The sequence below is a fragment of the Thamnophis elegans genome, chromosome 1, assembly GCF_009769535.1.
Source record: "Thamnophis elegans isolate rThaEle1 chromosome 1, rThaEle1.pri, whole genome shotgun sequence".
NCBI lineage: Eukaryota > Metazoa > Chordata > Lepidosauria > Squamata > Colubridae > Thamnophis > Thamnophis elegans.
In genome coordinates, this window is record NC_045541.1 from 111,644,748 (window position 1) to 111,669,682 (window position 24,935).

Genomic DNA, 24,935 nt, shown 5'->3' on the forward strand with positions numbered 1-24,935 from the left:
CTAGGTAAAATATTTGGGTTTGCAGAACGCTGTCTCAGCGAATCGGTAGTAAACCGGTTAGGAACCCACCACTGATACATTCATATTGAACCTTTTCAAATCTCCAATTGTATTTTTTGTAACTGGAAACTAGCAGAATAGGACTTGTTTAATGAAATGGCCTATGAATTACAGAAATTTAGTTTGAAAAAGAAATATATAAAAGTGATGTGACATGAACAAGCACACAATGGTACAGAATTTAGTTTACATTGGAAGAAATTTGAAATGACTGCATCACACATGGGTTCTCTTGACATTTGTGAATAATATAGCTAGTGTAAAACATCTGCCAATGAAAACTTTAGACCATGTCATAATGTGGCTGCACATTCTGTACATTAATCTAAAACGTTTCCTATTCCTTTTTCACAACTTTTACTGTTTAGTCTTTATATTTCTATTCATTTGGAACTGGTATTGGATTGGTATTATTAGTTCTTGCTTTAATATGAATCTACATTAATATTGAACCGTTTTAGCAAATATTGTTATGTGAAGTCATCAATATTCTATCATGTTGAATTTACTATTGTGATGCTTGAAATATTGTATTCTGGATTTGTTGTTCCTTTGTCTCTTGTAGTCTTTCAAATCTCTTCTAGTAATGATGGTAACAGGATGGAATTTATTTCTATATGACAAATGACCCCCAAATTGTGTTGGTTACCTTTTGAATGTCCACCACTTACCCAACAGGGGGGAAGGAAGGAAGGAAAGAAGGAAATCTGCTAAACTTTTGTGGGAGAGTGCAAAGACTCTTAATTGTCATTATTGGACTGACAATGACAATACAGTCTTCAAGAATGATGAAAGGAAATAGCCTGGTTAATACTGCCTGATCCCCATAAATTTGTAAAACATGTAGTTTGTGTAAAAGATGAAGGGAACAAGTATATCTTTATAAAACAGGTACACAGTTTAAGCCTCAGTCATTAACATTTTGAAGCTTTTCACTGGCCCTTATAAGGCTCCCAAGAACCCTAGAAAAACAGAGTTTTGATTTTAGATTGCATTTCAGATTTCTGTCCCAGTGCTTGATGATGAAGATGAATATTAGTTAAACTGAGATTATTATGTTATCTTTTGTCTAATTCTTTATTGTACAAGGATGGTGGAAACACATAGATGTAGCCAAAGTTATGATAATGTTTCTTTGGAAAGCTATTGCCAGTCACTGAGTTATATAAGGAGGAAAGTCCTGTTATGCTAATATCCTTCATCTAGCCATTACATGGCTATCAAGTTGATTTTTGTGAGAAGACAGTGCTGGAATCTTATGTTCTGACAGAAACATTGACTGGCAACAGTTTTCCAAGTTTCCAGATAGGAGTATAATAATACTTTGACTTTGTGCTTCTTGCATTCCGAATATGTGCTCTGTCACTATATTGTGACAATGTTCTAATTATATGGGTCATCTTGGATAACTGGATGTACAGAATCTTCCCATCTTAGCATACAGTTGTAATGATGAGATGTTCCAATTTATTTTTAACCTTTGTGTTTTTCAACTTTTAGTATATTATTTATTCACACTGAACCAACTTGGTATATCCATCTGGCTGTTGATGTTGACTTAGAGAAGAACTATTTTAGAGATCTTTATATAGACACACTGCCTTGAGACCCTGTAGCATTTATCACATTTCATTCTGGTTTCTCTGTGCTTTCTACCTCTCTACCACTTTTCCCTTTCAACAAAGACATTCCTTCCTCTTTCCTGCCAAAGAAATGAGAATATGAAGCTATTTAGTAATCTTGAGCTGAGTTTTGAAAGGATTTGCTTTCTTTAACATTTTATTAAGATGCTTGATCCGAATGTTTGAGAAAGGAGTTGAAATGTTATGGTGGGCGTTGAGGGTTGTCTATACATTCTGTGTATATCTGAGGTAATTATTGTGCCTATCTTGTAATTCTAATACCTTTTCCTTCTCCATGTCTGTTTGCAGGTAATCTTGACGAATCAGATTACCACATGGCTAAGTGATGGCCTTGCTGTACAGGCAGACCTCCTGTCTCCAGTTGATGACTTGTCCCTGTCTGAAGGTAAGCAGTCCTTTTTATTACAGTTGAAACATGATTCTGATGCACATCTCCTCCACCATTTGTAACATTGATGTTTAAGGAACAACCCGATACAGTTATTTGGTTCAACGTAAAATAAAGCTAGAGTTTTAAAAATACATTTCTAAATTTGATTTATGACCAATAGTTTAATTGATCTTAAATCTACAGGTTGGATAGGGTAATGAACAAGTATTCTCTTGTGAATCTGTTATATTCTCTTGCTATGTGGTAAAGTGCAAATGTAATGCAGACTGAGATTTAAAGAAACCTTAACTTTGCATCTGACAAGGATATCAAAATTATGCACTTTGAGCAAAATCTTTCATTTAACTATATATGCCTTCTCTTTCCTGTACTATATATTTTACTAACAAAATACTGTATACTTTTGATTTTCGAGCACAGCTTTCTTAGACCTGGAGTTAATGTGAATGTATGTCATTTAAGAAGTAAACTTTTTCTAGGTCTGTTACCTTAAGGGATGCAAGCAGTTCTTTGTGCAATACGGATAAGCAATTATTTCACAGAGAAATAGCTGGAAGACATAATTTTCTCATTCTAATGTAATAGAAACCTAAAATCCTGGATTAAAAAGTAACAAAAATAGTAAGTATTCATCATGAGAAGACATTGATAAAAAAAACTACCTATAAATACTTACGTATATACTATATATGCATAGTTATTTGATTTTATACACTTCTGTTTGTCATGGCTGTGAGAACCAACAGGGCAGTATGGCTGCATCTGGTCATTGTCACTCATTTAGCACCGCTAAATGTTTAATGTTTAAGGAATGCTTATTGAATTGGACATCCAGTTATGGGCCACTGCTGTATCCCCATAGAAGTTTTGTATATAATTCATGTGGATTATATAAGAAGTAAGAGATTACTTCTCCTTTGTCAGGTTCTCATCATACTTAGACTTAGAATAACTTTATTGTCACTATAAATGTACATTAATCGGCATACGTTTTAATGTATACATTAAAATATGCTAAATAAAATAAATAATAGTTATTTTATGGGAACACAGAAATCTATTTGGGAAGCAAACAGAAAAATATATGAGTAACATTCACACAGAAAATAGAAGATTGAAAAAAAGAAAGCAACCACATACAGTACTGAAGAGCACGGAATGGGGAGGAGTCAACAAGGAATGGTTTAAATACAGAACAAATTATTACAGTTTCTCTGGTTAAAGAAGTGAGTTAAAAATGTGAAAGTGGCCTTGGGGTGGCTTGAAATGTACATCCCTGAGCTACAGTAAGTTTTACTAATTCTTATGAAAATGACATGTACAAAGAACCTTTAGACATTTTTGGTTCTGCAGAATTGTTTAAGGCAAGTGTCTCAAATATAAGGTGTTCCAGCATGTTAGAAACCAAAAAACACTCGAGGGAATAACATTTTATATATGGTAGGCTGTTCCCTTCATTGTTACAGCTGCAAACTTTTAAGATCTATTGTAAACTTGTTTGTACAAGCTCTTCATGAGTTTGTCTCTATGTTCTGAAATAAAGTGATTCATGATTTGTTAAATATTTAGCTTTACTAGAAAGTGTTAAACAAATCATAAATGATTAAGTAACTTAGCAGTTGTACATTCATAAGAATTAGCTTCCTCCAATTAAATGTGTTGAATTGGTAATAAAATATCTGGATTTAGTTATTTAGTTTATTTCAATCGATAGACTCCAATTTCTAAGCGAATTGGATTTCATCTTGTCTTCCAATATCTATCTTGGTCTTCCTCTCACTATGTATGTTGTGTTGACGGAAGTGAGAGAAAAACTTGGTTTTAGAAGAGAGACAGAGGTATCACACCCCTTAATTCTTCTGTAGGAGAATCCTAGAACAAGGGGGCTGGACTAGATGAGAGTTGCAACCAATAAGAAGTCACTAGTCCCTGATGTTTTAGAGCAGGGGTGTCCAAACTTGGGAACTTTAAGACTTGTGGACTTCAACTCCCAGAATTCCCCAGGTTGGGGAATTCTGGGAGTTGAAGTCCACAAGTCTTAAAGTTCCCAAGTTTGGACACCCCTGTTCTAGAGGTAGCATGGAAAGCTGAGCCAATTAACTTCCAGAGTGGATTAACTTAACCTGTGTTGAGCTCTCAAATTTCCATTGCATTGTGGGACATGTAAAGTGGTGACCTTAGAACAATGCTACTTGATAGCTGATAAATAATAAAAATGTTTCAAAATGTTTTACCCATGTATACTTAAAACAATCCCCTTTAAAAATAATCGGGGGGAGGGGATTATGTTTAAACTGTTAATGGAATTATTCTGTAGATAAGTCTGTGAAAGTGATATTTCAATTATCATATTTTTTGGAGTATAAGACACACCTTTTTCCCTCAAAAAAGAGGCTGAAATCTGGGTGCGTCTTATACACTGAATACAGCATTTTATGCCTCCCGAAACCCCGCCCCCTTCACCAAAATGGCTGTCCAGAGCCTGTAGAAGGCTTTCAGAGAGCTGCTGGAGGCTGGGGAGGGCAGAAATAAGTGAAAAGCCGGCTGTGCTTTGCTCAATTTTGCCCCCCCCCCAGCCCCCAGGAGTACTCTATAAGCCTCCTAAAGCCTATCCATCCAATTTTTTGTCAAAAAACTGACCCCGTTTTCATGAACAATGGGCCATTTTTTGCTTGTTTTGGGGGGGGCACCCCCAGGAGCACTCTACAAGCCCCCTAAAGGCTATTCATGTCTTTTTTGGGGGGGGAAATGGGCCCATATTTGCGAAAAACTGGCTGTTTTGGGGAGTTCTGCAGAGTGCAAAAACTTTTTTTTTTTAAATTTGCCTCTTCAAAACCATGGTGCGTCTTATACTCCGGTGTGCCGTATACGCTGAAACATACGGTATGCATTCAGGTATGCTCTAGCACTGAAAAAGACTAAACTTGTTTGTAACCCTCATACTATTGCATAATCTCTATATCGGAACTTAAAAAAGAGTAATTTTATCCTTTATCACAATAGCTGCTATACTGAAATGTTGTCCAGATTAAGCTATTTGAAATTGGGTCAAATGATAGCATTTTGAAGGGAAAAAGAGAGAAGTAAACTTGATATTTGGTATTAATATCCTTAAGGTGAAGGCTGTGAATTTTAATTTCTTCTAAGTCACCATAGGAACCTGTGAAAGGGCAAGAGATTATGTATAAATAAACATTGCATCTCTCTTGTTACAGGGAAGTTCAGACATGCTGGCTGTCTGCACATGTGTAATCTATGCTTTGTTTATTTATTGGCATCACACTGACATCTTGGCTAAAAGATCCATTTTATTCCAAATAAAGCTGCCAGGAATTAGAAAAAAAGATTGGGGAAGGAGGGGCTGGAGAAAAGATGACTAGAAGTGAATTGTGTCAGAGTGGCCTCAACTGAATACATACTTCCTCCCAGGCAGCTCTATACACATCATGGATAAATACTTACCTGACTACAAGAGGATAAGCAGTGCCTAATCTAATCTCCATTTTCTAATGGTTTTTTGTTTTGTTTTGAAACAATAATATATAGCTATTTGGACTCCATTTCTTTTTCCTACTCCTTTCAGTTTTCTGAATCTACTTTTTTTGATCCGCATATAGCCCACACTATTTCACTGGCATTTAATTCCCCTAGTGTCCAGCTTCCAAACATAGCTTTACTATTTCTATAGCACTATTTCCATATTCCTAATTTGGCAAAGAGTTTTTATTTCCTTGCTTTCATTGTGCTCGGTATTTAAGCTTGGTGTATTAAAGTAGTATACTGGCCATGTCTTAGGAACTGGTATATTAATTAACTGGTTCCCTTTCCTACAGTATTTCAGTGGTTTAAATAAAAGCTTTTGAACCATATTGATTGTGCTTAGCCTATTATTATCACTTGTACTGTTAACTATCAAATCAAAACACAGAGCATAAACACAGTTCCGGAAACAATCTTATTTATGCAGTTGTTTTTATACCCTAAACAAGTTGAGGCATGTTAGAAATAGAATACATAATAGGCATTCTTAACATATGTTATAGAGACTAATGTGCTATTTCTATGCACGGAGAAATCTTTATTAAAAATAGAGGAAATAGTTTAGTTTTTATTTTTCTTTGTAAACAACTACAGAGTTACAAGGAAACTTAAGTATTCAATTAAACCTTGAGGGGCAGGATTTACTATGTCTGACAGCTATATGTGTTTGCCAGATGCTTTTTAATTGTCATTTTATTTTTCCACCTCTTTAAAAATATGTTTTATATTATGGCTCATGATTAGTTACTATTGTTGTTCAAATACATTAAAATGTCGACTATTTCCCTCATTAGGAGAGGGGGAGGATCAAGCTAATCCTTTTCAAATATAAGTAACTCATTTCTTGTGCTATTGATTACCGTAGATTAAATAATAACCATTAATGCTCCCTACCAATGAGTGGAGGTTAAGAAAAAGACCATCATTTGGCCTGAGGGGAGGAGAGACACAGAGAGCCATTGTGTGCATCCTGGGTCTTAAGGAACATATTGTGATGTGAGGAGGACACTGGCGGTAATATCGGTCATTAAGAAGCAGTTGGATGCTTCTTTTTCTGTTTATATGAGTGTAAGAGGAGATTGGAGTGTGAAGGAATGAAGACTGGTGGTTGGGACTTGATTTTAAGAGATGCATCAGGAAAATTGGGGAGAATCAAGCATATAGAATAGCTTGGCAGATAAGGTTGGGAAATACATCATGGATGACAACGGGTAGCCTCTTTTCCTTTTGGACTTACGTGATTGTATAGTAACAGTTGTGATGGTAGCCTCTCCAGCTAAAATTTTTATTCTTCAGTCATGGTCAGTTGCTGTCACAACATCTATATTATCCAGTATTTAATCCAGGATGAACATACTTCTTTTGGCTTGTGTCACAAAGGCCTGGTGTACAGAAGTGTGATGGTCAAGGTGAATTTACATTTCTTCCAGTTCTTTTTCTTAAAACTAGAATAGTAAAGGGAAATGATACGGCACACTAAAATCAGAAGATTGAGTTGTCTGTGGGAAGTCATCTCACTAGCAGATGCTCTAAGTAAGTATATCAATTTTGAATACTTGTTGCTGCATTTCAGTAGCTGTGACAGTACAGGTAGTCCTCAATGTATGACCACAATTGACCCCAAAAGACAGTTGTTAAGTGAGTTTTGTCCCATTTTACGACTTTTCTTGACACAGTTAAGTGAATCACTGCAGGTGTTAAGATAGTAACATGGTTGTTAAGTGGCTTCTCCTTTGACTTTGCTTGTCAGAAGGTCACAAAAGAAGTTTACTGATCTTGAGGCACTGCAACTGTCATAAATATGAGTCAGTTGTGAAGCTTCTAAATTTAGATCACGTGATGCTACAATGGTTGTAAGTGTGAAAAATGGTCATAAGTCACTTTTCTTAGTGCCATTGTAAGTTTGAACAGTCACTAAACAAACTGTTGTAAATTGAGGATTACCTGTGTGTGAATAGTCAGCATACCATTCAGTCTGCTGCCTAATAGACTTTCTTCCTAAGATGGTCTGAGTGATTTCAGAGGAAATGTTGGATTACCACAAACGTCTTGCCTTTTTAAAGATCGACATCCATACCTATGTCAAGGGGGAGCAATTTAGGTCCTCCATGATCACCATAGACATGTTTTAACTAGTATATGATCCAGGTATGGAGAAAAAGCTTAATTTTCTTGTTTTAAGGAGCTGGTGATCTGAAGTTTGAGGAAATCCATGTAACTTTGCTGTCATGAACAGATTGTACCTTAGTTTTTGCAGGTGTGGAATGACTATTGAAATAATCATAATACAGAGCCCGATGGAGTCAGTTGATTTCCTGAGTCTATCTAGAGCATTTCTGAGTCTATCTGGAGCATGGTAGTAATGCTATTGATTTCATAGTTGAGCAGAGATCTTGCAAAGCTTTATCAGTCCAATGGTTTATTACCAAGCTGAGAACAGTGAAGTGGATAGTATTTCAGAGAATTCCAAATGAGATACTCTTGGGATGGATCATATGAAATGAAGAGTGAAGCTAAATGAAGATCTACTTGAATTACTTCATTGCAGTAGAAACAGCAAGCACTTTGATTTCACAGTGTTGCTTTTCACTCAAGATTTTGAAGGGAAAAGCCAGTACAAAAAGATGCACAGTGTGGGCAATTCACTATCTTCTTTGTGAGCAAATTTGGTTGGATACATATTGATTTAAACTTTGGAATTGCAGTTTATATGAACAATTTGGGGCAACTACTTTCCTTTTTTAGTGGATTATAGATCTTAACGAAATGTGAAAAGATTAAAGTCATCACATGTTTACTCAATCATTGCTGTCTTTGGCTATTTAATAGTATTATGATGCCACTGTTCTTTGTTAATATTTACAGTCCAATAGACAACTGTTGTCTATTCAATAATGAGAAAAAACTGGAATTAACTCTAAACAAATTGGAAGAGTTATGAGCGAATAGGAAATGGGCTTAGAAACTGAAATTCAAGCTGCTGGGTGGAGTTGTACTTCTCTCAAAAGAGCTGGCTTGCAATCTGGGAGTGCCCCTTGATCTTCAACTGACAATACAAGCCAGAAGTAGTTTGGATTAATGAACAATTATACCTAAATGAGCAATTATTCCTAATGTGTTTACGTCCCTTCCTGACACTTGAAAAAACGTCTAGCTGCAAAATATACACATCATATCATGACAGATTTCAATGGGAATTTATATGCAGGACAATTCTTATTAAGGGCTACAAAATTTTCCTTCACATTGCTGAGATTTTTTGCAATCACATGCATGGAGCGACAATTAGGGTATGTGTGTGAAACAAATGTTTTCCTTTCCCATTTTGGGTATGTCAAGATCAGGAGTATTTGTTAATCAAGTACTGCTATAACTCAAGTGTTGAGTCTAACAGAATGCCAGTTTTTTTTTTTTTTTAAATTCTCTAGTTGTTTGATTGGAAGGCTTGTAGTGTTCCATATGTTTTCTTAGCCTTATGAAGTCAACAGGAATGAAAACTGTTTCACAGTCAACTTCAACATGCTTTGTAGAAGTTGAGGAACAGAAAAAAGCTATGTGAAAGTGTTCTGGGCTTTTTTTAAATTATTTTTTATTTTTAAACAAACAAAACATAAAGCACATACAACCTTCTTCCATTTCAAATGGTGTGCCATTTGGTTACAAGATTTTGTGTGTCTTTTCCATGATCACCACTTACAATTATATATCGAATCACAAATTATTCCTTAGATAAACATAAGTACATTATTATCGTTATATATCAATTATTCAACTGTAATTATTATTCCTTAATTTTAAACGAGGTATTCTAAGTATTAGGTACATACATACAACATCATTTTGCATCAATAGTTCAACTCCATTTATTATTCCTTTATTTTAAACAGAGTATTCTATATGTTGAAATCATACATACAACATCATTCCATTACATCGTTCTAGTCTATTTAACAATGCTGAACCTTTATGGTTTGGTTTGGTTTATTGGATTTATATGCCGCCCTTCTCCCAAGGACTCAGGGTGGCGTACAACATTAAAAAAAACACATATTACAAAAGTTTTAAAAAATTAAATAGAATATCCTAAACAAACCCAGTTAGGATTAACAAAAACATTTTTTTAAAAAAAATGATTAAAATTAACAATGATCAATAATTTGTTTTGTTTTGTTCAGGCCAGGCTGGCTTGCTGGAAAAGCCAACTTTTTAGGGTGGGTTGGAAGGACTGGAGATCGGGGATTATACGAAGCTCCGGGGGCAGCTCATTCCAGAGGGAAGGCGCTCCCACAGTATTGCATATATCATTCTACTATTCTTAAAATATTAAAAAAATCTCCAACATTTTCCATTACCATAATTTTTATTTAACCATTGATAAAACAAATCCCAAACCTTGTAAAATTGTTCATCTTCTTGTTCTCTAATTCCAAATGTCAACTTACTCATTTCTGCACATTCCATTATTTTGTAAATAATTTCCTCCTGCGTTGGTATTTTCTCATTCTTCCAATTTTTTGCAAATACAATTCTAGCTGCTGTTAAAACATTTACAATCAGATGTTTCAAATCTCTAGTATATATTTCTGGTATAATTCCCAATAAAAGAGTCTCTGGTTTAAAGTCTATGTGTTTTTGTGTCATTTTCTCCAACCACTGAGCTTTTTTGATGATAGATGTGTTCCCCCCATTTTCTCTTAATTACCATGTCTGATGGCTGTTTTTCCTGCCATTTTGCCTGAATTAAGATTCAATAGCTTGGGCCATATTGCCTTATTAGAATTATTATTAGAATTTCTATTAGAAATAGAAAAACAAAGTTAGAAATCTATTCAGCTGCCTAGTATATGATTATTAGGGTTAAATGATAAAATAATATACCACATGTTCATACTTATTTGAAAGCAAAGTTGGAAATCTCATCCCTGAATTCTGATGTTAAGCCTTTTCCTGTAATTATTAGACATACTGAATTTTCAAAAATATATTGCCTCACTCTTCTTATAAATGCATGTCAGCGTGCATGTAAATGGACCCAGAAACTGTGTTGCCTATTGATGTAATAAAATTGCTTTATTGAGCAGGACGTGCTCAACTAAAGGATCCTCTAAAGATGGAGAATTATATAATCCCACTCAGGGAATTCTTGAGAAAACAGCAACATAGACTATGTATTACAAATTCTTGGAGACCTACCATCCTGAAACTTCAACCATTTAAAACATGATTTTGGCTTTTGCTATAAATAAATTTAATTTTTTTAATTACTGAATTGTTTACAGTTCTTCCTTTAAACCCAGCTGACAAAATCTACTCCAGATGTTGGTAGGCAAGCATAGCAAACGGTAAAGACAGAAAATAAAGTTGAAGTTTAATGAACAGGGAATGACTTGCTGTTAAAAAAATATAGCAGCAATAAGAGAAAATTGTGAGTGAAATGTGATATCATTTTAACATGAACAGAATTGTTAACTTATTATATTCATAGGACATCAAATTTATACTTTTCTAACTTCAGAGCTACAGGGGATTGGCTGATGAAACTTGAAATTGTTGTTCTATAACCTTTGCTTTTATATTAAACAAATGATCTCAGATTTTAAAACAGTTTTTCACTCCAGGGGAAATATGCCATTAAGGAAGTGCCAGAAATGTGCTTAATTGATACAATCTTTGAAATCTTCTTTAAAGGGTGTTATTTCCCACATACAGATTTCTGGGAAATGAAAGAACCACAGTTCATACATTTACCAGAGGCCAGGGCTAAAAAGTTTAGTTAAAGATGAGCATAAGCTTTTGCTGCATGAAGATAACTTCCCATATAAACAAGGCTTCTATAAAAAAAACTATATAAAAAGAAATGCCCAATTGCACAGAGATTCATTTCAAGCAATTTGTTTCTTTTACAAATGTGACTACGGGTGGGAGGGGGATAGTTATAGGAAGAAAAAGCAGAATAACAGAATTAAAAGTGACCTTGGAGGTCTTCTAGTTCAACCCTCTGCTCAAGCAGGAAACTCTATACCATTTCAGACAAATGGTTGTCCAATCTCTTCTTTAAAACTTCCAGTGTTGGAGAACCCACATATTCTGGAGGCAAGTCGTTCCATTGATTAATTGTTCTGTCAGTAAATTTCTTGTTAGTTCTAGGTTGCTTATCTCCTTGATTAGTTTCCATTCATTGCTTCATGTCCTACCTTTAGCTGCTTTGGAGAATAGGTTAACCCTCTCTTCTTTGTGGCAGCTCCTTAGATATTGGAATCACTGCTATCATATCACCCCTAGTCCTTCTTTTCATTAAACTAGACATACCAAATTCCTGCATTCATTCTTCATATGTTTTAGCCCCCAGTCCCCTAATCATTTCGTTGCTCTTCTCTGCACTCTTTTTAAAGTCTCAATATCTTGTGGTGACCAAAACTGAATGCAGTATTCCAAGTGTGGTCTTACCAAGACATTATAAAGCGGTACTAACACTTCACGTGATCTTGATTCTGTCTCTCTATAATGTAGCTTAGGACTGCATTGGCTTTTTTGGCAGCTGCAGCACACTGCTGGCTCATATTTAAGTTTTTGTCCACTAGGACGCCAAAATCCATCTCGCAGTTAGTGCAATTGAGCCAGGTACCACCTATACTATACTCATGCATTTGGTTTTTCTTGCCTAAATGTAAAACCTTACTTTTATCTATATTGAAATTCATTTTGTTAAAATAGGAGCTTTTTATGAGAGTGTTAATTCATGAGAGTGATATTGGGAGAAGGGGAGTTGATAATTTTTAACTATGTGATTGATTTTATTGATATTTGTAAGAAGATATTAAAAGCAGTCAGGAATCTTATTGAATTGGTGGTATATAAATATTGGATATTTATATTAGATAAAATTAGACAAAAACAAATAATACACATTTAAAAAGAGAGCAGGTTCACTTTATCATAGGAAATATCTGGCCAATTAATTTAAGCAGCTTAGCCAAAATCTCAGTTCATCTCAGTATACCATGGTGTATTGAATAGTTATTGGACTGAAGGAAAAGTTCATCTACCGTATTTTTCAGAGTATAAGATGCACCTTTTTTCCTCAGAAAAGAGGCTGAAAATCTGGGTGCGTCTTATACATTGAATATAGCATTTTTTGCCTCCTGAAGCCCTGCCCCCTTCACCAAAATGGCCGTGCATACCCTTATGGAGGCTTTCAAATGGGCCATTCCCCCCCCAGCCCCCAGCAGCACTCTATAAGCCTACATAAGGCTATGCATGCAATTTTTTTTGACAAAAACAGGCCTGTTTTTGAGAAAAACAGGCTGTTTTTTGCTCATTTTTGCTCCCCCCAGAGCACTCTGGAAGCCCCCCCAAGGCTATTCATGCCTTTTGTTTGAAAAAAACAGGCCCGTTTTCATGAAAAACGGGCTGTTTTCATGAGGTTTGCAGAGTGCAAAAACTTTTTTTCCTTTTGCAAAGCTCTTTGATTGATGAGAATTAGATTGATCAAGTGCTGTGCCAGCAGAAACAAAGTCTTAGATGCTGCAGATCGTCAGCGATTTCTTTCTCCAGCACATGGATAAATAAACTTGAAACATCTACCTATCTACCTACTCTCTCTCTCTCTCTCTCCCTCCCTACCTACTGTATTTCTCTTTCTCCCCCCCACTCTCTCCTTCTATCTACCTACTTACCAACCTACTCTCTCTCGCTCCCTACCTATCTATTGTATTTCTCTCTCACTCTCTCCCCCTCGCTGTCTACCTACCTACGTACCTACCTACTCTCTCCCTACCTATCTAATGTATTTCTCTCTCTCTCTATTTCTCTCCCTCTATCCCTCTACCTACCAACCTACCTACTCACTCTCTCTCCCTAGCTATCTACTGCATTTCTCTCTCTCTCTATTTCTCTCTCTCTATCCCTCTACCTACCTACACACACTCTCTCTCCCTACCTACTGTATTTCTCTATCTCTATTTCTCTCTCCCTTTCTCTATTCCTTTATCTACCTACTTACCTACTTACCTACCTACCTACCTACCTACCTACCTACCTACCTACCTACTTTCTCTCCCTCCTTCCCTCCCTACTGTATTTCTCTCTCTTTCTCTCCCTCTCTATTCCTCTATCTACCTACCTACCTACTTTCTTTTTATTTGCCTCTTCAAAACCTTGGTGCGTCTTATACTCCAAAAAATATGGTACTTTTGATACATACTTAGAAATGAGTGTCCTTTTTTAATTATCAAATTACTGGTACAAGTTATGAACAAACCGTAATTTCAGATAATTTTATATATGACGAACAAGAGACACAGCAAACAATCTAGAAATTGCAATGAACAGAAACTGGTGTATTTTTATTTCAGTCTGAATTATTCTTTGTGTACCTGCACTAAGACAAATCCAGAAAATTCAATAAACAAAGATCTGTGTCTTAATATTGAAACACAGACTACAGGAGTTTTGCCCAATTCAGGCAGGTTTTATGAACAACTGCAATTTATCTAACCACAAAATAACAATCCTGTCTCTTTTTTGCATGTTCCTCCCATTTTTAATTATTATTACTGAGATCTTTAGTTACTGAATAAATTATCCTTTCCCGTCATGCTTCTCCCAAACACAGTAATGTTACATTCTTTGTTTCTTCTTCCTGAGTTCTGAACATTGCTCTTTGTGTCATAAAATAAAGCAAAAAGATTGGCCAGAACAGTAGAAATTAATGGTGAAACCTGAAGTTTTTACATTATCTTTTTGCAAATTAATACTCAGGAAAAGTTTAAGTGGAATTTTAAAAAGACATGTTTTTTTAATTGTTACCACACATATTTCTTCTTTAGAATCTTATGCATTACTAAACCGTACTTGCAGGCATTTAATTGATAAGGTAAAACCTTTCCCCTTCTAGTAAGTTTAAATCAGTCATATCTATAAGCCTTTATTTTGAACTTTCAGTTATCATTCTTTATAGTATAATTGTTATTTAGCAGATGAATAAAAATATATTTTTAGAGCTTATAGAAAGGAACTCAACCAATTCTGGTAGGTGCCCATTTTCAGATGAAAGATGCATTTTAAGATAGACAAAGAAAAGTCCTATACTTTTTGTTCCTAACATATTATTGAATTTCTCTATGGCACAAATTATTTGTATTGGTATTGGGTCCTATCAAAAGAAAACTGAAAAACTAAAAATGATAGTAATACCGCTTACAATAATACGAATAACATATAGAGAAAGACAGCTTCTTTCTTATGAAGAGCAAAAATGGTCTATCAGAAGGTTTTCAAAGCTACGAAAGCTTATTTAAGGATTTAATAAGGAGCTCTCCTGGATCCTTATTAACTCCAACACGAGGCTCCGGGTGTGACAACACATGTCCTGAGATATCATCAAAATGTGATGGTTCTCAGCTTTGTATCTTCACCTTGGGTAAACCAAACAATGCTATGGAGGTTCATTCTCCATGGCTTTTGGGGCCTGGATAAGGTAGAACAGACTTCAAGTCAATCCTAGCAAGACTGAATAACTTTGGGCTTTAGGGCTTCCAGTTCTGGGGATTTCCCATTACTTTTTTTTTTTTAAGGAATCATGTGGTCCCAAATGCAATGGGTACACAATTTGGAGGTCCTCCTGGACTCACATATCCTATTCAAGAAATGGTTGGTAATAGTGGCCGGGAAGGCTTTTGCATTTTTTTAGGTTGCATATGAGTGCCTTTTCCTGGACCAAACAGCCTATGCTCATGGTCACTCATCTTAGTCACTCCTGAGTGACTACTGCACTGTGCTTGACCTATAGATTCCCTTGAAGAGTATTTGGAAACTGCAAATTGAACCAAAAGCAGTGGTGTGAACAGTTATGAGCGCTTCTCAATCTCTAGCTGTTAGGAGTTTGCTTCAAAAGCAGTATGTTTCCAGGTTCAATACAAGGAGTCATTTATACAGTCTTTCATAGCATTAGGGTAATTTATCTGTAGGACCACTCTCCTCAGTCATAACTACCTATCCTATCAGATCCAGCAAGAGAAGCATGTTACAGATCCTCTTCATTAAAAGTACTATGTTAGGATTCCCTTTTCTGTCATGGCCCCTGTCCTTTGGAACATGGTTCCCCTGGAGATCAAAGTGGCCTCAATCCTATTGAAGTTGCACAAGGCCCTGAAGACATGATGTATTCCTCAGTGTGAGGCATCAGAGCCTGTGAAATAGTAGTAGTGATGGTTGTTGCTGTTGTTTTTAATCTTGTTCAGCAATTCTAGTTTTGTTTTTGAGTTTTTAAAATTGTTGTTAGCAACTTAGATTCATTTGTAAAAAACGGGTGGCCATATAAATCATATGAAGTTGATAGATGACAAGATAGATGGATGGATGGATGGATGGATGGATAGATACTGTGTTTCCCCCAAAATAAGATAGTGTCTTGTTTTCTTTTGGCCGCCAAAATAAGCACGCAACCTTACTTTTGGGGAGGTGTTATTTTGAGGTGCAGGAGGCGGCTAGCATGGTCACCTCATGGCTGCTGCTGTGTTACAATATTTTCGGGGACAGTTTATTTTCAGGGGAGGGCTTATTTTAGCGCATGCGCTCAAAAGCCCGATTGGGCTTATTATCCAGGGAGGTCTTATTTAGTGAAAACAGGGTAGATAGAAGGAAAACTATATCCATCTACAAGAGCTTTAGCATGCTCATTATAATTTTGTTTTTTGTTGAATTGGGAATGTTCCATTCACTTTTATAAGGCTGTTTATTTTATCAGTGGTATGGAAAACTGTTTCTAAAAAGCACGGTACTTTACATTCTTTATAATGTAGTCTTCTTATTTACACATGATTTTTGCAAAGAGAGAAAGTACAGAGGCCAGTAGGAGACATCTATTTTTCTTGTTTCTTATGATTATGATGGTGATTAGCAGAGCAGAACCTTTTCAATGCCTTTGACAGTTTGTATATTGTAAATATGGACTTGCCCATGGATGGTGCCTGTGCCAAGATTCTTTCAGTTTGAACTAACTTATAAAATAAAATATGAAACATAATTTCAGGACGTATGTGATGAAGAAAATAATGATTTAGTCTGTCAATTTATTCTATTCCAGATTACTCTGTTTTATGCTGCTGGACAAGAAGGGTAATTTTATGATAAGTAGGACTATAAATGACCTTCTTATGAAACACATTTTGGCAGCTTAAAGCCTAAGTAGCTCAGTATGGCCGGAGCTTTTGTAGGCAAGAGTCCAAAGTCTTTCAAATCAGGTTGCAGATCTCTGGGAGAACTTCTCAGCATATCCTGCTGGCTTGAAACTCCTATTGCCAATTGCATCTCTTGGGATCTTGCTGTAGCTGAATAGGGAGTCCGTAAATCGCCCAACAGTGGTTCTCGTGTTTATCTTTTTGTAACTGGCATCTCATTTAGATTTAGTTTCCTGTCATCTGTCAAAACTATCTAGGGCAACTTAAGTTCTTTGAGAAGTAACTGCCTCTGAAAGGAATAGTTCACAGAGGAGTAGTCATTTCAGCTTCCTTTGGGCTAGATGCCAGTTTATAGAATAATGGATCTTTCTTCCTCTTGAGTCACTGCTCTCTTTGCTCATCTTTATTATTTTCTTATGTAGATAAGGGAAATGGGGGGTGTTTTTCATGGTGTCAAAGAGCATCTGTGATTATTCAAGGGCAGGAGGTGATTTCCCAGGTTCCAGGGGCCATTATAAATAATGGAATGTCTACTGTTCTAATCTGTGTGGCAGTCCAAAGTATGGTTTCTACTACTGTTAAGGTCTTTTTAAAAAAAAACCAACAACAGACCAATGAGCTTGTTTGCAAAATGAGGGTTTTTCAGCATGCTTTTATATACTTGTAATGTAATTGAGATTACAGCTGCGAGCTTTAATCAGTAGACATAGCTAAAGTTTTGATTGCAGGGGCAATTCAATCAGTGAGGGTGAATTTTACTCTGGGTTAGAGGGAAGGTCATGCTGCCCATTTGTTACTGCATCATAATGTAATGTGATGGTTTTCTAAAAGTCAGTGTTAATTCATACTTTAATTAGAGATGACACCAAATATTTGTAAAGGATGGCAATTTTAACTGGTATCATGAAGAATGAACTATTAGCTTGATTCTAACAAAAATAATCACTAGTGATTGTGCAGCTTTGGAACATTCTGTACCTAATAGTTATGTGGCACTTTGGTGAGAAGAAAGCAGAAAATGTTAACACCGATTATTCTGAGTGTTCCGGTGGTAATCTATGTATGGCTCTAATTATAGTTTGTTTAAGACAATAGAAGTGATTTTAATTCAAGTTTAGTTTAGTTCTCACAAATTATTATCTAAATCTCTCTCATTCATCTTTTAAAAACATACAAAACTAAAGCAGTGTGGGCCAAATGCCCTTTGCAAGAAATTGGTTCTAACCTCTACTAAGAGTTATCTGCTCAAACTGACTGAAACCTGATGCTTGGTAGATAGAGAAGAGATTCTCAGAGAAAATGAGAGAGGGCAAATTGGAGTTGTTAGGAAGAGAAAGGGAACACCAGAAAATTGGTGTCCCCAACACTTTCTCTTTAACCTCATCCATTGCTTGCATTAGCCCTAGTTGTTATGTAGTCTGCAACACCACTGAAGGAATCTAATTCTTAATTTTTTTTAAAAAGGATGAAAGTTAGGTTAGTATTAATTGGGAGTACAGGTAGTCCTAAATTTGTGGCCACAATTGCACCCAAAATTTCCATTGTTAATTGAGACACCTATTACGATCTTCTTAAGTTAGTAACATGGTAGTAAAGTGAATTTGGCTTCCCCATTGACTTTGCTTGTTAAAAGGTCGCAAAAGGTGATCACATGACCCTGGACACTACAACTGTCATAAACATATGCCAGTTGCCAGCATCCCAATTTTGATCACATGACTGCAGGGATCCTGCAACAGTCATAAAGGTGAAAAGAGGTCATAAGTTTCTTTTTTTCAGTGCCATTATAATTTCAAACAGTCACTGAATGAGTGTTCTAAGTCAAGTACCTATATTCATATAATCACATTTAAATAATCTGATGGAAGTGAACTGTAATTCTCTAAAGTTTATGCTACTTCATTTGTTAGAAAAGATGCTATCAGACTCTTTTTTTATTTTTGGCTACCATAGACTAACATGGCTCTCTCCTGCAGACTCTATTAGCAACATTTACACTAAATTAACAGTTGGTCATGCTAAAATATTTTTAATCTAGCTGACAGTTATTTAGATATGTTTATGCAAGAAGGGTGAGAAGATACTTTCAGAATCTAGATTTCCAGATTCTATTTATTATTATATTCACCTAGAATTGCTTGGACGATTGAGGCAAGTCATAAAGTGAATGAATGAATAAATCTTTAAGAAACTCAGTATGCTCATATTAAAAATGGTGCTTCATGATGCTAATGATTTTTAATTAACAAAAGCATTTTTAAAACAACAGAAGATAAATTTAATAGGCAAATATATGTAACTATGACTAACATTGGTATTGTTCTAAAATGAGAAAAGAATAAAAGTACATGATTTATATTCTGAATATTTCAAACTGGTATGCATTTCCTTCAGTGATAGGATTCTCTACTTGGATGATTAAGTAGCTTTTCAACAAATCATTAAAATGCAATCTGTACTTTTTTAAAAATGTATGTGGGCGTTAGTTGTATTTTTCATCTTAAGGATTTAGAATATAAAAAGTAATGATTCTAGCTTTGCCTCTCTGTAGATATTTAACTATTATATCTTTCTTATCTAAATGTATGTATGTATGTATGTATGTATGTATGTATGTATGTATGTATAGCAGTGCCAGTCTCTGTCTTTATAAATTTATTCTAAATACCGATACTAGTTGCCCATTTAAATATAAGATGGAGTGTACATGTTATTTAGCCATTTTGATGGTTTGTGGGAATCAGTGGTTAATTATTTCCTTGTTCTTCTTGGGCTTCTTCTTGACCAATGTCATTCTTGGTCCCAGCATGAAGCTCGTATATCTGCTTCCGACAGCCCAAGTGAGCCTCTTCTATTTTTTATAAGCAGGTACCTTGAGATAAAGATCAGCATGTTGGGCATTTCATAGTAATCACATTCTCCATAGTGGGGGGATAAGTATCCAGACTGGGTTGACTTCATTCACTCAATGATTGGACTGAGCCTGATGAGACCTTTAAACCACGCCCCTATTGCCAGGCAGACTCCCAGCTTCAACTCAGTTCATCAACTGGTTGGTCATCTAGTTTCTCCAGAGAAATTTTTATTAGAATTGAGTTATTGGAATCCCCCCCTGGGTGGTGGTGGCATAAGAAACCATTAGGGGGCTGTCAGCCTCAGCATGGTGATTTGAGGGAAGTTTCTTCCCTGGTTGCTTGAAACAGCTTTCGTTGCCTCCAGCCGAGGGACTTCCAAACCTTGTTGTGTATTACGTTTTGAGTATTGAACTTCCAGACTTTCATAGCAGGTGCCGGAGCACTCGCCACTGCCTTTTGGCCATTTGAAGAACTGTGGAGTGCTTGCACTTAAGGAAACAAGAATTTAAAAGAAAAAGAAGAGCATGCGGCAGCCCTTAGAGGCTTAAGCCGCGGAGGTGCTTTAAAAAGACTGTAAGCATTTTAAATTGTCGGAGGCTGGAGGAGGCGTGTGGCAGCCCCTGAAGGTTCAAGTCGCAGAGGCGCTTTAATTTCTTCTAGGAAGAGTCGTGCGGCAGCCATTAATGGCTCAAGCCACTTAGCTGACAGTTGACAGTTGACTTTTGGCGCAAAGCGCCATTTTAAAAGTGACAGCAGCTGTGATCTAAATGGAAGCTCCTATTGACAGCACAGACACTGCAAGGGGCCAGGTCCTCACAGATATGACGAATGGCTCTGAGGGACGTCAGAAAGAACAAGTGGCCTCATTGAGTACTCCCACCCAAGAGCCATCATGGGGAAGAGGGGCGCAAGGCCACCAGAAAGACTAAACACCTGTCAAATTCACCTCAGGGAACAAAAGCCTCTAAGCCCAGTTCAAAGTTTGAAAAGAGAAAGCTTAAGGCTCTCGAGCGCATATATAAAAAAGCCAGCAGCAGGAAAAGTCCTTCTGCCCCGGCTGCTGCGAAAGGATCCTCTCCAGGTCAACTGGCAGGTACTCCCCCCCCCCTCGAGAGACTAACAGAAGCAGATCCCTCTCTTAACCTAAGAATACCATTTGACACCTCAGGGATCTGGAGGTCCACCCAGGGGTGGGAGTCCCCCCCCCCCACGCATCACTCCTGTCACATCTCAACATGCCAGGGAATTAGCATAGGATATTCCATCTACCTCTGTAGGGGTGCCACCTGTGCAAATGTTTCCTGTGGGTATGCCAAATTTTCAAGAGATGAAGACTAGAGCCCTTCAGCAATGCCTTGCTGCGGCCTTTCAGAAACCTCAGAATCAGCCTCTTATGGTGGTCCCTCCAGCAACATCAGTTGTGGTTGAGACCCAAGCACAGGAGCCTCCCGACTCACCTGCCCAGTCTGAGGAAGATCTGGACTCGGATTCTGAGGAAGAGGATATTAGAGAGGAAAACCTCTCTGATAACGAAGGCATGCCTTCCAAACCTAAGTTCTCCGGTCTCTTTCAACCTACTCCATTCAAATCAATCCTATTTAAGACTAAAGTTTCAGCCAAGTTTGGAGACAAAAATCCAGACACATCTGCTTAACTTCAAGGGGTGACAGCAGAAACTATCTTTGCTGAGCAGGCTATTGAGGCAGAGACAGTGCCCACGCCAAAAATCTTTCTCGACCTTATAAAAAGACAGTGGACAATACCCACTTTTGGGCCCATGCCAACTTCTACAGATAAGATTTTTTTCAATGTAGATAAGGAAATGGCACAGGTGCTTCTACTTCCTTCCATCAATGCCCCAGTGTCAGGCTTGCATACATCTGCTAACATGCCAGCAGCTCCCGAAGATGATCTGAAACCAGAGGACAGGAAGGCAGACCTCACACTGCAAAGGGGTCATCAGGCAGCGGCCTGGGCAGTGAGGGCAGCCACGACCGCCTCCTTTTTTAACCGCTCTTGTCTGCTTTGGTTATAGGACTTGCAGCAGAGAGTGCCTATTGCTGATGTCAGGGCCCACCAGGACATTAACAAACAGATAGCTGCCATACAGTTCTCATTGGATGCCACCTTCTCAGCGGACAGGTTTGCCTCCAGGTCCATAGCTTCATGTGTGGCATTCCGTAGACTACTTTGGCTATGTCAGTGGCAGGTGGGCGTATGCCACAAATGGCATTTGGCCTCGACGCTCTTCTCTGGGGGGTCTTTATTTGATAGTGCTCTCGACCCCTTCCTAGTGGAAGGCAAGGACAAGCGGAAGGTGCTTCCCACCGCTCCAAGGAAGGGCAACTTCCGGGCGGCACCCTACCCCCGGCACTCTACCTCAAGACTATGGGTACTCATTTCGGGGTCAGGACTATGGCTCTTCTTTTAGGGGATCAGATTTTGGGTATTCTGGCTTTAAACAATATCAGGGGAATGACATCTCTAGGCAAAAGTACCAGACAGATAGGCAACAAAGGCAGCAGAAACATCCCTTTTGTGGGGGCGGAGGAGGTGGTGGAGAGCGTTCCTACTGCAAGAACTAATTCTAGGCCCAGCTCTTCCCCCATCGGGGGACACTTGGCTTATTTCGCCGACCGTTGGGATTCATCTTCCTCCGATGCATGGGTTCAGTCCACCATTATGTCAGGTCTCTCCATTGAATTTCTCTCCAGCCCACCAAGCTTTTTTCGGATCTGTCTGGTTTCCAATAACCCAACCCAGAGGCAGTTTATGCAGGAAGCCATTCAACACCTATTGGAAATAAGGGCTATCCAACTGGTGCCTCCAGACCAACAGGGTCAGGTTTATTATTCCATTCTTTTTGTCATCCCAAAAGCCTCGGGCGGCTAGAGAGCTATTCTTGATCTGAAGCGGTTAAACCGCTTTGTGCGCTATCGGAAGTTTAAAATGCACTTGCTGCATTCTATTTTAGAGGGTATTAGGCAGGGAGATATCCTCACTTCCATAGACCTCACAGAGGCCTACCTGCATATAGCCATAGCCCCTGAACACTGACAGTATCTCAGGTTTTGTTATTTAGGGCACCATTTCCTGTACCGGGCCTTACCCTTTGGTTTGTCATCTGCGCCTCGAGTTTTCACAAAGGTGATGGCGGCATTAGCAGCCTACCTGAGGCAGGTACCGGTAAGGATCCAATGATATTTGGATGACCTCTTATTACATTCATCTTCAGTTAAAGGTGCCCTAAGAGACTTAGACATTACTATGTCAACTTTGAGAGATCATGGATTCTCTGTTAATTTGGCCAAAAGTCATCTACACCTTACCACAAAGCTGATTCATTTAGAAGCTTCAATAGACACTATGTCAGGCACAGTCTTTCTGTTACCAGAGAGGCAGAAAAATCTCAGGGAGTTAGCCTCCCAAGTCATCAGGAAGCGTAGGGTGTCCCTAGCCACATTATCCAGGCTGTTAGGCACCATGGTGTCTACCATTGGAATTGTCCCCTGGGCATGCCTTCACATCAATGGTTTCTTTTACCATTTCAGTGAAGGCTCATGAGCTGCTCCCAGATCAAGGTCCTTCTACCAGCAGAAGTATCCCGCTCTTTGAAATGGTGGAGGTCACCTGCTATCACCAAAGGGGAATGCTTCAGGATTCCAGACGAGTGATGGTCACAATGGACACCAGTCTGTTTGGATGGGGTGCCCATCTTTAGGCGTACAGGGTGCAGGGACAATGGAGCCAGGCGGAACTAGCTCACAACATAAACTGGTTGGAACTAAGGGTGGTCCACCTGCCTCTCAAGCAATTTCTTCATCATGTCAGTGGCAAACATATTCTGGTCCTCACAGACAACATAGCCACCAAGGCCCATATAAACAGGCAGCTGAAGTTGGGACAGTTCCGGAATGGGAGGAAAATGGAAAGAGAAAGTTTCCTCATCTGGTGAGGAAATCTTATTATTATAAAAGAGACTATGCCCCCAAAAATTAAAGCTAAATTAAATTTGAAAATAGAAGAGAACAAGTGGCGAAATTAAGCTACATTAGACAGTGTGTTATCCTTTTTTTATTATTTTCTTTTACAGATGGAACTTTTGCAAATTCTTTAAATTGAACGGATTAGTTTTTTTTTCTGCTACTTTTTATATTCTTTTTTTATACCTATGGATTAAAATCTTTTTCTTTATTTTTATAATACTTGATTGGATGGTTTTTTTCTTTTGCTCCATTTAAGAATTTTCTTTTCTTTAAGCCTGGAATATAAAGAAGATATAAAAGGAATACAAAGAGGACTGTATTAACAGAGGGAAAGGAAGTAACTGCCACTTGGAGGCTGGAGGCTTGGAATGCTTGGAAATATTGTCTATTCTTTTTTCTCTTTGATCATTTGATTTTGCATTTCAAGGTTCCTCAGCTTGTTTACAGAGAGTGATAGTGAGAAGAGCACGGGTTGTTTATACAGGTGCTTCTCGGGAGTTTCATTGGCAGCTGGAGTGGAATGAAAACAAAGCCTTGTCTTGAAAGATTATAAATGAATTTGTTTTAAATTTAATAAAAAGTTTTGAATGCCAGAATGGCAGAGTTTACAAGTTGGAAGAATGGCGCAACATGAAAAAGAAACGTTAACATTGCAAAGATTATGTTTGAAATTCAAAAATTATTAGAAGTAACAGAGAGAATTGAGAAGAGACGGGAAAACATAGATCTTAGAACAGCAAAATTTGATGGAAAAATTGAGGATGTTCATCAAATGAATAAAGTGGAGGTCAGAGTTCTAAAAAACTGAAGGAAAAAATAAACAAAGAGACACGAAAATTGTTGATACTGACAGTGAACTGAACGTGGTTGGAAATGGAAAGAGTGGAATATGGAAAGGGGAGATAGATGGACTGAAGCTCTACCCCAGATCTCAAAGTATAGAAGAAGAAAAGAGAGAAGACTTGATGGAACTAAGGAGAGAAATTTTGTCAGAAGCACTAGTGATAACCAAAGATAAGCTGATCGAAGAAGCAGATGGAGGGTTACGAGCTTATACAAGATATGTAATAAGCAATAAGTTGCGAAGAGAAGTCCATACAAAACTTACTAAGAAAATAACCAGAATACTAATGCCAATCATTGAGTGGATGAAGTCAACCCAGTCTGGATACTCCTCCCACACTATGATAATAGGCGTATTAGGTAAGAACGAACACCCTTTTTATTAGATTGCAAAGGAGCTTTCAGTGCCCTAACAGTTAAGTGGAAGACAAGAGATG

At 37.5% G+C, this 24,935-nt stretch overlaps 1 protein-coding gene across 2 annotated transcripts in view; it reads left to right on the forward strand.

Moving 5' to 3' along the window:
• The window catches only part of RAD51B (RAD51 paralog B), a 414,448-nt gene that overhangs the window by 92,660 nt on the left and 296,853 nt on the right, over positions 1 to 24,935 (forward strand). For both annotated transcript variants that reach the window (XM_032227719.1, XM_032227727.1), the window contains one exon: positions 1,992 to 2,088. In XM_032227719.1, the coding sequence (XP_032083610.1) occupies positions 1,992 to 2,088 (97 nt within the window). The remainder of the gene's footprint in view (positions 1 to 1,991; positions 2,089 to 24,935) is intronic.